At 45.0% G+C, this 18,531-nt stretch overlaps 1 protein-coding gene across 1 annotated transcript in view; it reads right to left on the minus strand.

The window, feature by feature from the left end:
* Window positions 1–51: 51 nt before the first annotated feature.
* The window catches only part of LOC129388273 (uncharacterized), a 28,300-nt gene continuing 9,820 nt past the window's right edge, over window positions 52–18,531 (minus strand). Inside the window, exons 4-8 of the mRNA XM_055078416.2 lie at window positions 12,816–12,921; window positions 9,001–9,168; window positions 2,357–2,501; window positions 1,999–2,127; window positions 52–546 (exon numbers count right to left, since the gene is read on the minus strand). Of these exons, the coding sequence (XP_054934391.1) occupies window positions 430–546; window positions 1,999–2,127; window positions 2,357–2,501; window positions 9,001–9,168; window positions 12,816–12,921 (665 nt within the window). The 3' untranslated portion in view covers window positions 52–429. The remainder of the gene's footprint in view (window positions 547–1,998; window positions 2,128–2,356; window positions 2,502–9,000; window positions 9,169–12,815; window positions 12,922–18,531) is intronic.

An 18,531-nucleotide genomic window follows, 5' to 3' on the forward strand; every position in this document is an offset into this window, starting at 1 on the left:
AATAGACACATATGTTATTCTAGGATAACCATCTGTTCAGCAGCTTTGGTGTCGGTCGGTAGTGTAGGGATAGTCTAGCAGCATGCCCACTGGTCTGTTCTGACTGGTAACTCAAGTCTTGGCTTCAGCTGTCAACGTGCACTGTTTGTTGTAGAAGAATGCATTCGGCCACCAACCTATTCCCAAATTTACAAGCACTATTTGCTGTCCTACATATCCAGGACAGGGTAGACATAATAGTACAAGTTAAAGGAAGAAGATGTTGAATATACCCTCGTTGAAAAAATGCAGCTCAATAACACACCCCTAGTATGGTAAATGGTAGGCAAAGAAATTCAGGCGCACCTATGCACATAACATTTACCTTCGGCGCTATACCTCTTCTCGCCTCTATAAGATAGTGGGCCAGAAATAAAGTGATGGCAGTCTTTATTCATCAATTTCTAGATGTGACATGAGAATTCGGCGATTGGCAAGTTCCTTTACTTTTTGGTGTAAAGGCTTTCCTTTCGGAGGGATAGCTCTACATATACCACTAAGGCACACCTGAAAAAAAAAAAGAAAATCAGTTCATCTTTATTCATCGGACTCTTTGGAGGCTCGCAGGGGGCGTATGTTTCACTAAAGCGCGGCTTGGATATCCACCCAATATGGTAAAGTGTGCCAACAGAATGGTCATTGCTTGCACGTTCAACATGTGCAATGTCTCATTATCGAAAAAAAAAACGAAGTTTACAAGCCGTGGTCTACAATGCGTTTGTTACCCTCTCCCGAAATAACGAGAGTGAAATAACGACGCTCGACATTCTAAATCACGAATCTGACATATATAAGGCTCGGCGAGCTTCAAGTATGCCTTGGTGATATTATTCGCCGGAAGTTTTCGGTCGCATATACGGTTTTAATACACCGGCCATACATTGGGTCACGTGCAAATTCAGTTTCCTAAACATGTTTCGCAACAACAGACCATCAGCTCTGCGTGATGCAATCATGGCAAACACGCCATCACAAGGGAGCATACCACTGTGAAGCTCTGCCCATTCCCGGAACAGATGCATGTCAATGTATTTGAGGTAGTTATGCTTGCTGCTCCGGGTAACATAAGTGGATATATTAAAGTAGGCTAAGGAAATGGTGTTGTTGACAAATAAGAATTTTCTGTGTTCGCAGAGCACTTTCTGCGCTGTAGGGCGTAGATTTTGACTGCACGCAGAAGGGCACAAAGGCCTATTTTCTCGAACTTGCTGCCGATGAGGTCACGTGGATTCTGTCGGTGTTTGTCTTGCATGAACATGTCGCACAGCAGTGTAGCGTACATGTGCATTTATAGAAAGCAAACATACAATGTTGCCCTGCTGATTCGAAGCTTCCATTTAACTTCCTATAATGATTACTTATCCCCTAACAAGGTTTTTGTATAAACTTGGTCGAGGAAGCCTAGGTATGTTCCCAGGCTGGCAAGTCATTTTTGTAGAGTATGCAGTAAATATTATATGGCCGCATTTTCCCATCTCCTGAATAATAACAATGGTATAATGTTTTTAACCATAATTTTATTGCGCTGATTATCTTTCTGCCGCATATGGCTTCTCGTAAACGCTTATATTTGTGCGTATGTGTTATCATGCCTCTGAAATTTCAGTATGTCAAAAAGAGTTGACTTATGTTGGAAATACCTGTTACAAAAAAGCGATTTGAGAAAATACTTGAATACGTTGCCAATCAAGTTAAGGCAATATTATGGTGGCGATTTCGCAGTCGAAAAACATCCTTCTAATATGCTTGTCTGTCGAAGTTTTAAGGCTGCTGGGCTGCTTGCTAAATTCACACACTAATGCATCAATTAGGAAATCCAAACAATTTGCCTTTTTCTAAGCGTTGTATCACATGTAACATATTCGGACGCAAACTGAAATATTATTTGTATCAAAAGTTTATTACGAATGCATGTATGGGTAAATCGATTGCGCGGAAATACAGCAAAGAGCAACGTACCTGCTTGGTCGTTTCGCTACAAAGTGTGTAATCAGGTGCGATATGTATGTTGTATTCTTTAGCGCCGCTAGAATCGATTGTCATGCACACCAAATAGCAGTTTCCAATGTTGTGGTCAGAACTGTAAGCCTAAAAACGAAAAGAAACACTTATCTTGGGCAGTCTTGAACACATATTAAATCAGGGTGAAATTTCTTTTATATGCATTTTTAGAAATTTACTCGGCTGTCCTTTGTGTATCAAGGCGCCAAGCCTTAACCTTGTCAACAGTATATGCGATTCTGTTGCCTTCTAAAAGCTACCGAACGAACTTTATTCTGTTATTACATAATGTATATGAATGGCGCAGGACACCTACCGGCATGTATATTACAGCTGACGCATCTTTGTGAAGATAATTGCAGTAGTTACTTGCGTTCACTAAAGGCTTTCTCAACATTGCTTCGGAAATTGGAGGCGACTGTCGTGGCTCTGCATTTCCCAGACACTCGCCATCTTGAGTTCTGAAAAATAAGGCTAAATATTTACGCAGAATATACTTTACATCCCAATCATCGTTAAAATTTCTTAAGGCTGCAAAAGTAGAAAATGCGCTCAGGTTAGTTAATGAAAAGGAATATTATCGAAAACAAAATGTCAACACACACACAGAGAGAAAATACAATGACAAGCGCTACACTTACAAACGTTATTAAGGGGGAACGGTTTTGGCTATGTATCACCTTGTTACGAAAGCGCACATTCAAATTGCAAGAACATCTCAGGCAGCAAACATGTAGGTGAAAGGATGTTGCGCAAGAAGGTGCCCTCTGAATGAAGTGCGATTGACGGCTTACTTATATAACCACCTCCGTTTCTTTTGCATAAAAAGGGCTTCCAATGCAAGTCTGTTAGAAGTGTTACCACTACTTCCCAGAATGGCAGTCTCCGAAAAAGAAGCCTCACAGCCATCCCAGTAATGGGCGCCACAATATGTGCGCCTTTGTCCCTTTTCTTGCTTACATTTTGCGCATGTTCTCTTATGTGGTCATTATTGCAACTTTCGGTCGGCGATGAACACATTGCCGCAAGACATCGGGATGACAAACCACACCTCTGCAAAACTTGACAAACGAATTGTTGTGCTTTGTACGAGCACTTCGTCTGATTCCGTTGCAAATTGTTTGGGGCAGAAAAAACGAGAGCCACGTCGCGATGGCTGGCAGCCTTTTTTGAGGTTGTGCAACACTTTGTGATCAAAGAGTATAACTGCCAGCCTCGGCATAGAACGTTGGGCCTGTGCACTTACCCTTCGTGCTTCATGCTTAACATCTTGTAGTGTTGACTCTGCTACACCATTCACGACAGATAAACGGAAGCCAGTTTCCAGAATGCGGCCTACTTGGCAAGCAAAGCTAACCTCCATTTGGTGGGAGCGTCAGGGGCTTTGTATTGTGTCATCTGTTGCTTCGATTTTACGTCATTTTTTCCCATTTACTTATAGGTCATTAGGAGCGTGTGTTGAATGGGGGGGGGGGGGTGAGGGGGGGGAGCTTTAATGGTATTTAGGTATACGCTGATTTAGATTGTTCCTAGACAAACACGGTGAGGTTACATCGCCTGCTATCATTTGATAAGATTTTTTTTTAAATTCGAGGTAACCATCTTGTTCTTAGGCATGAGCTACCTGACGTCACGGGCTTCAGTTCCTAGATTTAATGATTTATTTTAGCGAAGGTCGCGTCTGCTGGCGTTATCTACAGCATATTCGAAGCAAATATTAGGCTACAATTTATATTAAATAAAATTCTGAGGTTTTTACGTGACCAAACCACGCACGCCGCGGCGAGGATTTTATCCCGCGCCCTCGTGATTAGCAACCTAACACCAAAGCTACTAAGAAACCACGGTCACTCTAACTATAGTTCCCGCGCACTGCTATGCGGTGAAACTACCTGACCATGCCTTCACCGTGTCTTGCGGCAACGTGTATATGGGCCAAACCGAACGTTGCTTAATAATGTCCACTTGAGGGAGCATGCGAAAAACGTAAGCAAAAACTTCAGTATCACGATACTCACTAACGCGAATTCTGACCGCAGCTGTTCAGGTGTTTTCATTTCGCGATATATTGTGGCAGAGAATTTTATTCAGCACGACAGGGTCCTTTCGGCGGCGGCGCTGGGCCTCTTCTCGGGCAGCTAGCTTACAGCTGCGGCAGACGAAGTACTTCCACCGGTGTCGTTGGTCATTGTCCAAAAAAAAACCGGCTGACACTATTTAAATTACGATTATATTGTCACTTGGTAGGTACAGTGAAGAGTGGCACAGTGTCGAAACTGTGATTTACAAATTTAACTATCTATTGGTCGAACTTGCGCCCAGCAAAGCAAGCGACACTCCAGCACGATAGCGGCGAGGAGAGTCGACGGTCGTCGGAACTATGATCTGTGGGTCAGGCGTATCGGCTTTTATACATGACTCCTCGAAGGTTTTCTTGTAATCTCTGGTGACCGCGTGGCTTATAGACATTACTACAGAATTCGTTTCGCGCATACAATCAGATGACAAAAATTTCCAAGCATTACATTCGAAACAAGGGCGAACGATACCAAACCAAGCTAACCAAAGAAGCGCGAGTGAGAGTTTACGCGACAAGGCGATAGTACGAAAGGAGCTGTCGGGTGGCTCCGCATGCTACAAGTTTCCTGCGCGCACGTTACTGAAGGGCCGGCTCTCAGAGAGGCATAGCCTCAGGGGTGAATCTCCGCATGGCTGCCATTAGCTGTTTTGAAGCAGACGTTCTTTCGACGCTAGCGCCGAGGTCCCCTTCAGTTACGGCCATAACATGAGGACGATGTTTAAGCAACATGGCGGCGAACACGATTGTTTACGTTGTCATGGCAACAGGAACAGCAGCCGTGCGGCGCCTTCTCACCAAACCACTCTGTTTTTCTTTGTTTTTATGATGCAGACCCGTTCCTCTCTTTCTACACCTTTCCCCATGCCTGCGCGCCCTTACTTTTGCTTTCTTTTTGCCTGTCCGCGGCGCATATTTTTTTTTTATCGCACGTGTGTGCTACCCCGGGCATTCCTCGTTAACTGGCGAGTGATGCGCCTTGGCTTCTTCATTCACGCACGCAAGTCTGTCCCTACTTTGAGTATGTCAGCATATGACAGAACGTACATAAATTCCACTTCGAACACAACAGATCTTTGGCCTCGTTTTATTGACTTGCGTTTACGAAAACAAATATTTCTGCATAGCTTAGTATGATACACTTCAACAAAATAAAAAAGTTAAATTGGCATTACATGTACATTACTACTAAACAACACAAAAGTTAACAGGCAGTGAAATAAAAAAAAATAAAACTCGACAAAACACGAAGGCCTTTTCATGTACACAGATATAAAAGATTTTTATATAATGCCCTAAAGACCAAAGTGTAGAAGCGCTTCTGATATGTGTACTGACAGCTTCTGATATATTGCGATATATTGATATATTGCGATATACTGCGATATTGAGATATTGCACACAACTGGACGACATGTAGGACATAGTCATGACAACAACAAAAGGAAAAAATCACTGGCAATGTAAAAAATAATAACACGCGAAATACTTAAAAATATTTAAAGAAGTGCTAAGGTTGTTACAGAAAAACATCGTGCTAAAAACGGAAATACTAATTATCACATTCTTTTGCACTTGGCCACAACATGAGTAACGTGGGCTAGGGGAAATAGAAGGTAGACATCTTTTGCAGCAGCACATAGAAAATATTCGCGGAAAGGCCTATTCCTGAATCAAAGACCAGGTAAAATAAGCCAGTAACATGACTTTTTCACGCGGAATGCAATGCTTAGCAGTAACGTTACGTCACTTAAGGCACTAAGTCTTACCTTCTGTGCACTCCTTTGCGTAATAAACAAGAACTGCAAAAATTTGCATTTAGCACACATGCGATGCTCATGTTTCCAGAAGAAAAAAAAGCGTATCATGCCTACACGTGAATGTTGTTCGCGAGGTTTTCTCATCGGTTATTACGTAGATAATACACAAACACGAACAGTAATTTTTCAGCTTTTAGTACGTTTGTATAACGTGACACAAAGAAAAATCACTGAGGGCGCAATGGAAAGCTGGGAAAGTTACTGAAGTTGCAGAATGAGACTTTTCACAGAAAAACACGAGTCATAGACCAGGCGACAATGAGGAGGAACATCTATGTGTCCGCTTTATCTACTGGTAAGATGGAAGTGTAGCACAATCAAGGCGCAACGACGTCCGGAGACTCATGGAGCCCCCACAGGCACAGGGCCGTGTTCGTGTACTACATGCGCCTTCTGATGTTCTTGGCTATGCGCGCTCACCTGTTGTCTTTAGGCAGCCGGAACAACCTTGCAGGGTTTGTTTTTGAGGTATTCGTGCACCAGTGCACGATGCACAAACGCTGCTAGTCGTGAAACGTGTAAAATATCGCGGAGCACAAGCACGAAGCTATCAACGACCACGAAAGTGCCCACGCCGGTCAACGTACAGTCGAGCGCGATTTGAAGGTTATCGCGCGAGCGTCAACCAGCCCAGCACTCCAGGCACCTGGCGGCCGGTTTCGGGACAGAAAAATCATGATTTCGCACTCTTCTCTCCCTCGTTCGCTGTTACATACAACAACCATCACCCCGCGAAAACTCACCGCCCTTTCTCTCTATTCTAAGCTTTCCATTTGTTGCGATAAAGTGTGGACTTGGTTACCTCGTATCTTCGCAGGCTTAAGCTAATGTTCTTGGTCACCTATTCTTCCTGGCTCAGCAGCAATGACGTTACATAGGCTAGATACAGCTTCGTAACGTCCAATTTCAGATAATACCGAAGAATACGTCGTGCGCACTACGATCACTGCCTGTTCGCAGAACCAAAAAAAAAGAAAAAGAAAGAAACTGATAGCCCAGCAGGGAGTGACGGCTGCTGAATGAACAGCAAAAACAGTGAGGGAAGCAGGCTTGATACCTCCCTCGCCTCGGCAGAGAATTCTGGGCCATGGCGCTGTTCGCGTTCCCGGTCGACGCTCGCGCGATAACCTTCAAATCGCGCTCGACTGTACAGCAGCGCACGCATCGCGATAACAGCAGATGACGAAACATGAAACCTCATGCAGCTGGATAAGCTGGCGCCGGGCCAGTGGGTGGGCGCGGAGATAGTTGGAGGTGAGGGAGTTGGGAGAGAGGGGCGCACGTGGATCTAGGAGGTCGTGCTAGGGAAGCGGATTTGCTTTCTCGCCCTCCCGATAGATGGCGCCAATTACCCCTGCCACTGGAGTGGTCGAGTTTCCCAGGCTAGGTATAGCTCATCGAGTGCAGCGGGCCAGCGTAGACGCTACTGCGCATGTGCGGTACGCGCGGGCAGCCAGCGTTTTTACGGAACGCTTCGCTCGATGGCTCATATACTCTCCCCAGCGAAGCGCGCGCAGCGTGACCGCGGTTTCACGAGGCTAATGGTGACCATGCGCGCGAACAGCAGTGACCTCTCGTCGGCGTCGTCTTGAGAAGAGGCGCTCGCTTTAGCCTGCAGGCAAAAAAACCCTCGGAGGTGCTACACCACTCAAGAGGACTTCAGTATCATGAGAGAGGTTTCAGCAGCGAGGCCTTTTGGCGGCGATATGAAGTGAATGAGCGAGATCGAGAACATGAAGCGATCGTAATAATCTTTTCCCGGTAACTCCAACCTTGTTCGATAGGTGGAGTAGCAAGGTGCTCCGCTCGACCAAGCGAAGGAAAGCTGAGCTAAAGCTCTTCCTTTCCTGCGGTGCTCCGCTCCCTTCTCCACTCGCCTGCGGTGCCCGCTGGCCCGAAACCCACTGAGCTATAACTCTATTAGTCTCCGGCGTTCGCGGTTTGCGTCTGTCATCTTTCGCTGAGCTCGTTAGCGTGGTTTCACCGCAAAGCCACCGACGCCGCCGCTCACCGCAGGGACGGGCGCCTAAGAGCTTCGTTTTAAAAAAAATCACGAGCCATCCCACTACGTGAAGGGAGATGACCGGCGAAACTGTCTAGCACACGACACAGAGTTGACACAGAATTTTCAGCAAAGGTAGGAACGCATTTATTGTCTTGATCGGTGGTCAACGTGACGATAGGTATGGCCACACATTGTCGTATCACTTCTGCCTACCCAACGATAAATTTGTCCGTCACATAATAAAATGAATGGGTCTTTCCCGCTTAAGCAATGGCTCAAACACCCGTGGGCAAGCAAAAAAAAAAAATTATAATCCACCTTGGAGCCTACTGATATTGAAGGTGGTGGCTATCGATAACTAATCTACTGAAGGTGCAAGTCGAAGTTATGAGGTGTATAAGGTCTCCCAAAGAATCAAGAGATTTTCCATCAAGTTCGCGAGCTGAGTTTGTACACACGCAGATTTGTTGACGGACGCGAAAAATCCACGGGAGACTTGCCATCGCTAGCTTCAAGTCAAGTCAAGCATTCGACGCAACATTTATTGGCAGAATATTATTCGGACAATAAATTGAATCACATTCTGTAGGGTGGAGGTTATGTCGGAAAAATCTATTTGACGCATTGTAATTCACGATCGTGTCACTCAAGAACAAAGAACTATGCCGCGAAGCGATGCGGAATTTCTGTACATCGCCGTGGCAACTAAATGGATCACTCTTTCTAGTGGACCTCAAGGTTTCTTTTCTTTTTTACTTACACTAAAGTATAATAGTTGTTCAAACGAAGAATAACGCAATATGTATGTTGCATCGAGTGCTTCGTTTATTAGACGAACAGTTCTAAAATAAATTTTGAGGCTTCGTGCCGATAAAATGCACAGTGGGTTATGAAAGACTCAGGGCAATTTTGTTCCCCTGAGGCTCATAAATGTGCACTCATAGCACAGAACTCTGGCATTTTCTGTATTTTACCCCCACCTGAATGCGTTTACTGTAGGAGATAATCACATGTAGCACATAGCTACACTATGATAGATGCCCGGAATCAATACTTACCGTAGGAAAGCCAGAACTTGGTCGCGGGTGCAGTTTGACAATGGGGGCTGTAGCGGCGCAGGCTCTTGTGACGCCATGATGTATTGCCTGTCATCCTTGCAGGCTTCTGCACCTGGGCTGCCTGGAATGTATTCCAGCGGTGGCTGTCCGTCATGCGTGGATCCTAAACTAAAATTAATGAGCTAATTACACATTAGGGCCTAATAAGTTGCTAAGAAGTGCGGTAAGAGATACAGTAGATTAATTTTTGTAAGATTGTTTTGCAAGAGTCTTGTGAAAAAATAAAAAGAAACTGTTTTAAATTGACGGCGCTACGTTCACTACGTAAACAGGTCAATGGCGTAGTGTCTAACTATTATTGTGTATAGTAGGTTTCAAAATGAAGCCAGTAAAGATTCGCGGAAATATTAAAAAACACAGCAGTAGTTTACCAGCCCAAACTAGGAGCTTATCTAATACCGGTGCAACACGTATACTTCTGATCTCGATCCTGGCCAACATGAACTGACTTGATCCGAATCGACTGTTGCTGTCAAGTGCGATCGCAGTATTGTCGAATCCGGATCGAGACAATCGCGAACCGTGCATCCCGATCAGGCCTCTCGATCGCGAAGGCAGTCTGATGTCTGTGTCCTCTAGCGCAGTCATCTCAAAACGCTAAAGACGAAAAATGAAGGCAGATCAATAAAAAAAACGTTAACGGCCTATTTATCCCCAAGAGCGTTCTGCGAAAGTGAAATACTGTGCAAACTTAACCACATTTTGCAAATGAAAATGTGTAGCCAAAGCATAATACAATTACGAGAGTTGCCGACGATCATCAGTCGAAAAAAACTCAATCCGGACTGTCGGACCGGGTACCAGCGACAATTGTTGACCGCGATCGAGACATTGGATCCGGTTCAGCCCGCAAGGGGACCTATAGTGTACGTCTGTTCTGCATTAGAATGTTTTCGCTAATGTTTAAAATGTTCGGAAGGCTGTCAAACTTACGTAGGTAGCTATAATGCTGAGATAAAGAGAAGGTGCTTCCCTTTAAAGAATGTTCTCTTTTTGATGGAGTCGAAGCAAACACGCGGAAACGTTCAAATGCGTGAAACGTTCAAAAGCCACTTCGACTTCCCACTTGGGATGATATGAAAGAAACCACAGTAGTTTTTAGCAGCGATTCTGCAAACAGAGTGATACATATTTTTATGTCCTTTGGACGATATTTCTATTTCACAACCAGTTTGGTACCTCGCGGTTTGGTGCTTCTATCACCCATTTTATTCGAAGCTCTGTCTTTATTAATTGCCACATTGGTTTACAACTCATTTTTCTCACGTTCATCATTAGCAAAGGAAGACAATGTATAACATCTACGTTAGCCAGCTTAGTACATTTAATGCTTATCGCTTCCGTTCGGCTCTCGCGCTTGAGCGAAATTTATCCTCGTCGTGAAGGTGCAACGTATCCAATGATTCCTTAATGGAATGACGTATACTCGCTGTCCAACACCAGGCACGTAGTTTTCCTGAGCAATAGCTAAAAATAAAGAATGGGTGCTTTCAAGCATCACACAATTAGTGATGTTACAAAATAAAAGGAAAAACATTTATCTGAAATAATCAATATTACTTCTTGTTGCAGAAGGTGACGCATGAGTTATTTCATTTTTTGCTTACTGTAACAAATCTATAGAGGTTGGCTGACCTCTCAGCACTCTTCTAAAACGAGACCCTCCGTATTACCGGCTATAAGTATCCAGAGAAAACACGGGGAATGCGGCAGATGGAAATTCAAGACGATGAGCAAAATGTGAACAAGGTGAATGCAGGAGCCAACGTTTCGACAAGTGGGCTTGTCTTCAAGGTGACGTATGCTTTCCTCGCCACAATATGTATAGGTGGGGTTCTTCGAAAGGGGAGAGGGTGTGAGGCGGGACTACGCGGAAACGAGGAAAAATGTGTTAGCGTGTCGAATTTAGAGTAAAGGAACCCTGTGTACAAGGTCAAAGCCAGGGCAACCCCCCACCCCGGTCTGTCAACCCACGCGCGTTAGCCGACGTGTCAAGGGCGTCTGACACACCGGCTGGCAAAAAAAAAAAAGGAAAGGGAAGGGGAAAGAAAAAAGGGGGGGATACGCCAAGAAATCAAACTAAGTGTTGTTGCCTATAGCTTGAAGTTTAGCATAGCGAATAGATTCTAAAGCTCCCTTTGAAACGTTTATGCCTATTGATTGCAATGTCTTGAACTTATGGATAAGGTATGATTCTCTGTATTTTCTATCTCGTTCAGAACGGAAATTTGACTGTAAGATGTAGAGCTTAAGTTCATCGAAGTTATGACCTGATTGGTTGATATGCTCGGTGACGGCTTTGGGAAGCTTTTTAGCTGTGTCCGCGCGATGTCCGTTTAATCTGACGTTCATTGATTGTCCTGTTTCACGGATATATTGTTTCTTACAGACAGCAGGCCGCTTTTATCTTTACAGCAGGCCGCTTTTACCTTCTTCCTAAAATACATAAAGTTCCGGTCGGAGAAATATTTGCAGCAGAAATCACAGGTCGGCCTATTGTGTCTAATAACAACACACCTACTGAGTCGCTATCTAAATTCTTAAGTCACCACCTATCAAACATACCCACGACCCTCCCATCTTTCGTTCAAGACACGCCGCACTTCCTTCGAATTATCGACGGCATCAACGCCAACCAAATCCTTTCCCACCGCGCTATTCTAGTCACTTTGGATGTTTCTGCCCTTTACACCACCATTCCCATGAGTGATGGAATTGAAACCGTTTCTAGATCCCTCGCAATCAATCCCCAAGCGGATGCTCCTGAAGTTTACTTATCGCTCCTTAGGTTAGTTCTCACGCTCAACTATTTCGAATTTGATTCTATACACTACCTGCAAATTTTCGGCACTAGCATGGGTACGCCATTCGCTCCCACGTATGGAAACATTTTCATGGGACAGCTTGAAGCGGACCTGCTGAAATCCTACCCTTTAAAACCTCACACCTATCTTCGTTACATTGACGACATATCTATAATATGGGAACACGGCTAGCTTCACTTGTACAAGTTCGGATGGGATTTATATGCTTGAATGTTCCTTCTGTAAAAAACAATATGTTCGTGAAACAGGACAATCAATGAACGTCAGATTAAACGGACATCGCGCGGACACAGCTAAAAAGCTTCCCAAAGCCGTCGCCGAGCATTTCAACCAACCAGGTCATAACTTCGATGAACTTAAACTCTACATCTTACAGTCAAATTTCCGTTCTGAACGAGAAAGAAAATACAGAGAATCATACCTTATCCATAAGTCAAGACATTGCAACCAATAGGCATAAACGTTTCAAAGGGAGCTTTAGAATCTATTCGCTATGCTAAAGTTCAGGCAATAGGCAACAACACTTAGTTTGATTTCTTGGAGTATCCCCCCCCCACCTTTCTTTCTTTCCCCTTTCCTTTCCTTTTTTTTTTTGTCAGCTGGCGTGTCAGACGCCCTTGACATGACGGCCAACGTGCGTGGGCTGACAGACCAGGGTGGGGGGAGGGGGGGGGGGGGGCATGCCCTGGCTTTGACCTTGTACACAGTGTTCCTTAACTCTAAATTCGACAGGCTAACACATTTTCCCTCGTGTCCGCGTCCTCTTGCCTCACACCCTCTCCCCTTTAGAAGAACCCCACCTATATATACTGTGTCGAGGAAAGCATACGTCGCCTTGAAGAAGACAAGCCCACTTGTCGAAACGTTGGCTCCTACATTTACCTTGTTCACGTTTTGCTCATCGGCTATAAGTATGTGGCACATACTTACAGGTGAAGTAGTTCATGAGCAGCTGTTGAAACTCCGTTCATCTTGCCGTCATCAGAAATTAGGGCCCCACTAAAACTAGTGCAAGTGGCACCTCCATAGGCCAATCCTGTAAACACAAAGAACTAAGGTTTACATGCACTGCCAAGATACCTTGTTTAGAAACGAGCAAGTAAAGCAGCAGATGCTTCCTAGCCAACTGATATAACTTGGTAATGATTGTCCACTGTGAAACCCCGCAGTTGCCGTCTTAGCTATGATTTCAGTTCATAAGATAGAAAGACCTGTGTTTTTGTAATCAGTTCTTTGTTTCAAATTTTTGAGAACTCTTAATTCCAAAATTCAGAATTGCAGCCATAAGCGGATGTTTCATAATTTCGATAGGTTGATCAAATATAAATGTTTTTTGTTCTGAGTGAAATTGACGCGAATAATAATTAGTATCGATCAATTTCGAAGCGAATAGTTTTAGTAGGTGTGGGATTTGCATACAACTTTATAGAACAGCGATATATTGACAAATGTATGAATACATTGTTTTTTATTCGCAGCAAAAGCGGGTTTCTTTTTGAGGTTGTTTATTTTTAAAAGAATGTTATACCGCTATTTTCTTGGAAGAAGGCAAGCTCAATAATTTCTTGGAATTTTATTAGGAAAAAAATTGTTTTAGGCTCTTCCTCACTACAGCGCTTCAGTATAACTAAAATATTTGGTTAATTGAAGCCGCGGCAGCGTTAGGCGTTACCCGTCGCGATTCTGTGAAGTCAAACCTTGTCTGCCCAACGTCATCACTTAGTGCTGTGCTGCGCAAAGTCACCTTGATGCTTTCCGTCCACGCGAGCATAGCCAGTTTGATCATAGAAGCGCGCAGTCGAACTTGGTAGACATGCTCACCGCTAATGCGGTTCTCACTGCAGCCTTAGCACGTGGTTTCGGGGCCGATAGCTGTTGAGCGGTAAACCTTCCTCTATGGCACGCAATCCCTCATCAAGCCTGCCTAGACATTTAGGTCTAACGCTGACTGTTTCGTGTTGTGTTAGCCACCAAAGTTACGGTTTAGTGCAGCGTCAAGGCGAATCTATTCGCAGTATCCATACGGCCCTCGGGAAGCCGAACGGCTGCCGCTAATATATCTTTATAATGAAGGAGACGCAGAAACCATAAGGTGTGTGTAATCGATTTTGCTTTTGCCTTGAATTGGCTTTGGCTATGCGACGCGAACTGCTTACCAAAATTGCAGCTCTCGATTACACACTTATTATTTTTTTTTTAGTTACAAAGCTACTGCTAGCTTAAACATCATTGGGTAACGAGTCAGACACATTCCCATTCAATGGGTGCACGTATTTGCAGTATTACACAGATTCAATTAGAAGGATAAAAGCACGTACTAAAAATGAGCAAAGCAATAAGAGAAAAAAGCATGTACTAACAAAAATCACAAAACGACCAAAAGAAATTAAAACTAGGTAAGCGATAGCGCAAATGATGAGTGCGTTTCACAATAAAGAATAGACAGAAAGACAGGAGCTGGTGGACGCGATGAAGGAAGATTGCGTAGTTTGGAAGCAGTGGCATGATTGAGAATATAGAAGGGTGCTCAGCAATGTTGCTTGAAGGCCGTTCCATTCGCGTACGATTCCTGGAAAAGAAATGAGTTCTGATAGGGTCCTTTTGCGACATGCAAACTTTTACAATGGTTTAGACTGGGAAGCACGCGTGTGCCGAAGCATGACGCAATCTATGTATGGCTGACTATTTATACAAAGAGTCTGGTAGGCCAAGCACATCTATTTCATTTCTTCTGGCTCTCACCTAGGCTTCAAACAATGAATGTTCGCTCTCTTAATTAAGGGGCTTACCGACGTTTGCAACCAGTAAGGCCTATAAATGAAACGACCCGACTTCTTCTGGTCTCCTTCTAGTTACTCACAATTTGTGCAGGCGTATGGATCCCACATTGTGGAGGCATACTTTAAAATGGGTCAACTTGAGGTTTTGTATGGCAACAACTTTATTTCTTGTGCCGCCAGACGTAGCGATTCTTTGAGTTGTCCTAGTTCCCGCGTAGTTTTCTTCCTTAGGAAGGTAATACGATCATACCATAGTAGTTTCAACACACTAATCAAGGCTAAGCCTACCTACTTTTATCTCGTAACCATTGAGAGGTATTGGCCGTAGAGCGACTATACAAAATGCAATGGTTCCTTTTCTCTATTTTTTCCCAGTAACAATTTTCTTAGGGACTATAATCATTTATCATCTTGCACAGCATTGTTGTTAATGCGGAGCCTGATAAAGCCCGCTCATTAGAATCTGTATTTCCTGGTAGACGACACCATAGATAGCACATAGCCTCATTTTTGTGAGCATTTGTGAAAAATTCTATAACTGAATAAAAATTTGTCAGAACCCATCGCACGATCACTCTCGACGGCAATGCGCTTAGCATTGAATCAATATATTCAGAGAATGTATTGCCACCACCTAAATGAGTTATGGTTGAGAACTTTACGGCAGTGGGACTCCCCTTTCGCGAGACTTTAAGATACGAACTCGTTGTCAACTTATGGCACTACCGCGAACCCTGCGCATAGCGTCCAAAATATATTGCTCGCCAGCGCGTACGAACGCTGCAAAACGCGTCACGCGGCAGCCGGGCTTCTCTCTCACGCGTCCTTCTAAACGCGCCTCGCCATCTAGTGGTGCTGTCGAGAAGTCCGCTCCGGTCCTCAGAGATGAGAGGTGTGGTGCCCAGGTCCGTGCTAGCGGTGAGAATTGTTTCATCGCTTTCCGAATACGCAGTCACATGTGCAGTGACACAGATTGGCGAGAGGTTCGTTGAAGAGCAGCATGTACTCAATGCATTTATGGTGCAGACCTCAAAAGCGTTGGCGTGAAAGGCGTTCATTGAAAAGCAGCCCAAAACCCCTACTTTTGTGGCACCACTTGCTAAAGAGCCGTGTTTGAAGAACCATGAAGAACCACAACCTTCCATGAAGAAGTCGTGTGATGTGGCTTCCGCACATGGAAGCATAGGTTAAATTTAGAGTATATTTTAATGCATTAGCATGCTTTGTGTACATCACGCACATTGGGATCTATGAATGTATTGTAAGCAATCACTTTATTCCAGCCGAGCTCGTGGTACTACCACGAGGACTAAGGCGTGCTGCTGGTGATGATAAATAGAGTTGAAGAAGATATATTCAGAGAGCTGATGAAGTTGAAAGTCAGGCATATGTTGCCCTCACAGTAATTTCCTCTCGCTGTGGAAGTGGTCGTCTGGCCGCGCGGAAGTCATATGAAATTCAATGAGTATGTGATTTTTAGCGAGAGACATGCACTATCTTTGTCCCCCGGCAAAGGTAATCGCATGGCGTTCTAAGGGGGCGAGACATGGTAATTCACAGGTGATGTCTGCTAAGTGACCGTGTAAGGTCCAATAAAACGCGTGAACAATTTTTGGCACAGTCGCGGAATGCACAGCGGAGTCCAAAGAGGAAGTTCGTCGCCAGGAGAAAAAGTCATAGTGCGGTAGGTCGGGTCGTAGCGAAACACGCGAGCGTCCTGTGAAATGCCGCTGTTAGGGCGCGCAAGGTGACGGCAGTCCACGTAGCGACACAGAAACTGTTCCGAGAGAGGACCTGCTGCGGATAAAAGAGTCTAAAGAAACAATACATCAGGAACGAAACTTGGTGGACATCCATAGACGAGTAAAAAAGGTGAAAAGTCGGTGGGACATTGCGTAGCCTTTTTATAGGCGAATGTCACGAACGGCAGGATTGCATCCCAGTTCGTGTGGTCGGGGTGGATGTACATCGCAGTCATGTCGGAGAGGGTACGATGAAAACGCACCGCCAAGTCGTTGGTCTGCGGATGGTAACTGAAAGTCGCCTTGTGAATTGGGTTAGAGGCGCGCAGAACTTCGGTAAAGATAGAAGAGAGAAAGACTCTGCCACAGTCACTGAGGAGAACGCTCGCAGCACCATGGCGCAAGAGAATGTTCTGAAAGAAAAAAAATCGGCGATTTCAGCAGGAGTTCCCTATGGTAAAGATGTCTACGCGTAGCGCGTAAGATAGTCTATGGTCGTTACAATCCAACGATTGCCACGTGTGGTCGTGGGAAGAGAACCGTACAAGTCTACTGCAACGACTTCGAAAGCTGAAGCAGGACAAGGCAGAGGTCATAAAGAGACAGAAGGAGCTGTTTTCGGTCGTTTGCGGCTTTGAAAACGAAGGAAGGATGCAACGTACTTTGCAACGGCTCAAGACAGGCCAGACCAGAAGCAGCGATTTCTGTCGCAAGTCTTGTGCTAGCCTAGATGACCGGCCGTCAGATGATTGTGAAAGGCTTCGAGCACCTCACGTTGCAGAGAACGCAGTATGACCGGGACCCATGTGTTGCCATCGACCTGATAAATGTAGCGATGTAACGCCACATTATGCAGCTTGAATTGATTAGGTTGTCGACGAAGTCGGACGTTCGGAGGGGACGAAGAATCTTCCATGCTTTGCAAAATAGTTCGGCAGTAATGGTCGAAACGTTGGTGAGACACAAGGACAGATGGGCTGTCGGGTCTTGGCCAATTGAGGGTTGTGATGGGTAAAGTCGATGAAGAGGACTCGCACCGCACGCTAGTACGGAGAGGCTATGCTGAATTGTCATAATTCGGCAGAGGATAGCGACATAGAAAATCGGCGTCTTGAAGCTTATTCCCAGCCATGAATGTGACATCGAAATCGCGCTCCTGTAGGCGAAGCACCCAGCAACCAAGGCGACCCGATAATGTTTTTAGCGATGAAAGCGAGCAAAGTGCGTTATGGTCTGTAACGACTATAGAATGGCGGCCGTGAAGATATGGGCGAAATTTTTCCACTGCCCAAACAACAGCAAGGCACGCCTGCTCGGTTATAGTGTGATTCTTCTCTTTAGTGGTTGTGTACGGCTAGCGTAAGCAATTACACGTTCGCGGAAGGTGTTGCATGTTGCAGTAGAATGGCACCGAGACGACGACTGCTAGCGTCAGTGTGAAGGATGGTGGGCGTGGTGGGATCGAAGTGGCAGAGTACTGGGTCCGACATAAGGGCATGTTTGAAAGCGAGGAAATCATGTTCACATTCGGCGGATCAAACGAAGGGCGCATTACTGGCGAGGAGTTGTTGGAGCGGGGACGCAAGCGCAGTGAAGTTGCGTATGAAACGCCAAAAGTGAGAAACAAGTCCGAGAAAACAGCGCAAGTCTTTTTGACACAGCGGACGTCAAAATTCGTGGATGGCAGCAAGCTTCTCAGGGTCCGGTCGAATACCCCGTTTTCGTTGAGCATGTGGCACTCAACTTTGATTGTCTTGCTGGCAAAACAGTATTTTTTTTTTATGCTGAGCTGCAGGCCAACCTTTTCAAGACAGGCGAGGGCTTCATCAAGACGTTGCAAATGTTGCGAGAACGTGGTTCAAAACACCACCATGTCATCTAGATAGCACAGACAGGTTTTCCACTTCAACCCACGCAAGACATTATCGATCATGCGTTCGAAGGCGGCAGGCGCATCGCAGAATCCAAAAGCCATCACGTTAAACTCGTAGAGCCTATCAGGGGTAGCAAACGCCGTTATTTCTTGGTCGGATTCGGATATCGGTGTTGGCCAGTAGCCTGATCTAAGGTCAAGGCTAGAAAAATATTCCGTGCCGTGGAGGAAATCTAGTGCATCGGTGCTCC

The sequence above is a fragment of the Dermacentor andersoni genome, chromosome 10 (assembly GCF_023375885.2).
Source record: "Dermacentor andersoni chromosome 10, qqDerAnde1_hic_scaffold, whole genome shotgun sequence".
NCBI classification, from domain to species: Eukaryota; Metazoa; Arthropoda; class Arachnida; order Ixodida; family Ixodidae; genus Dermacentor; species Dermacentor andersoni.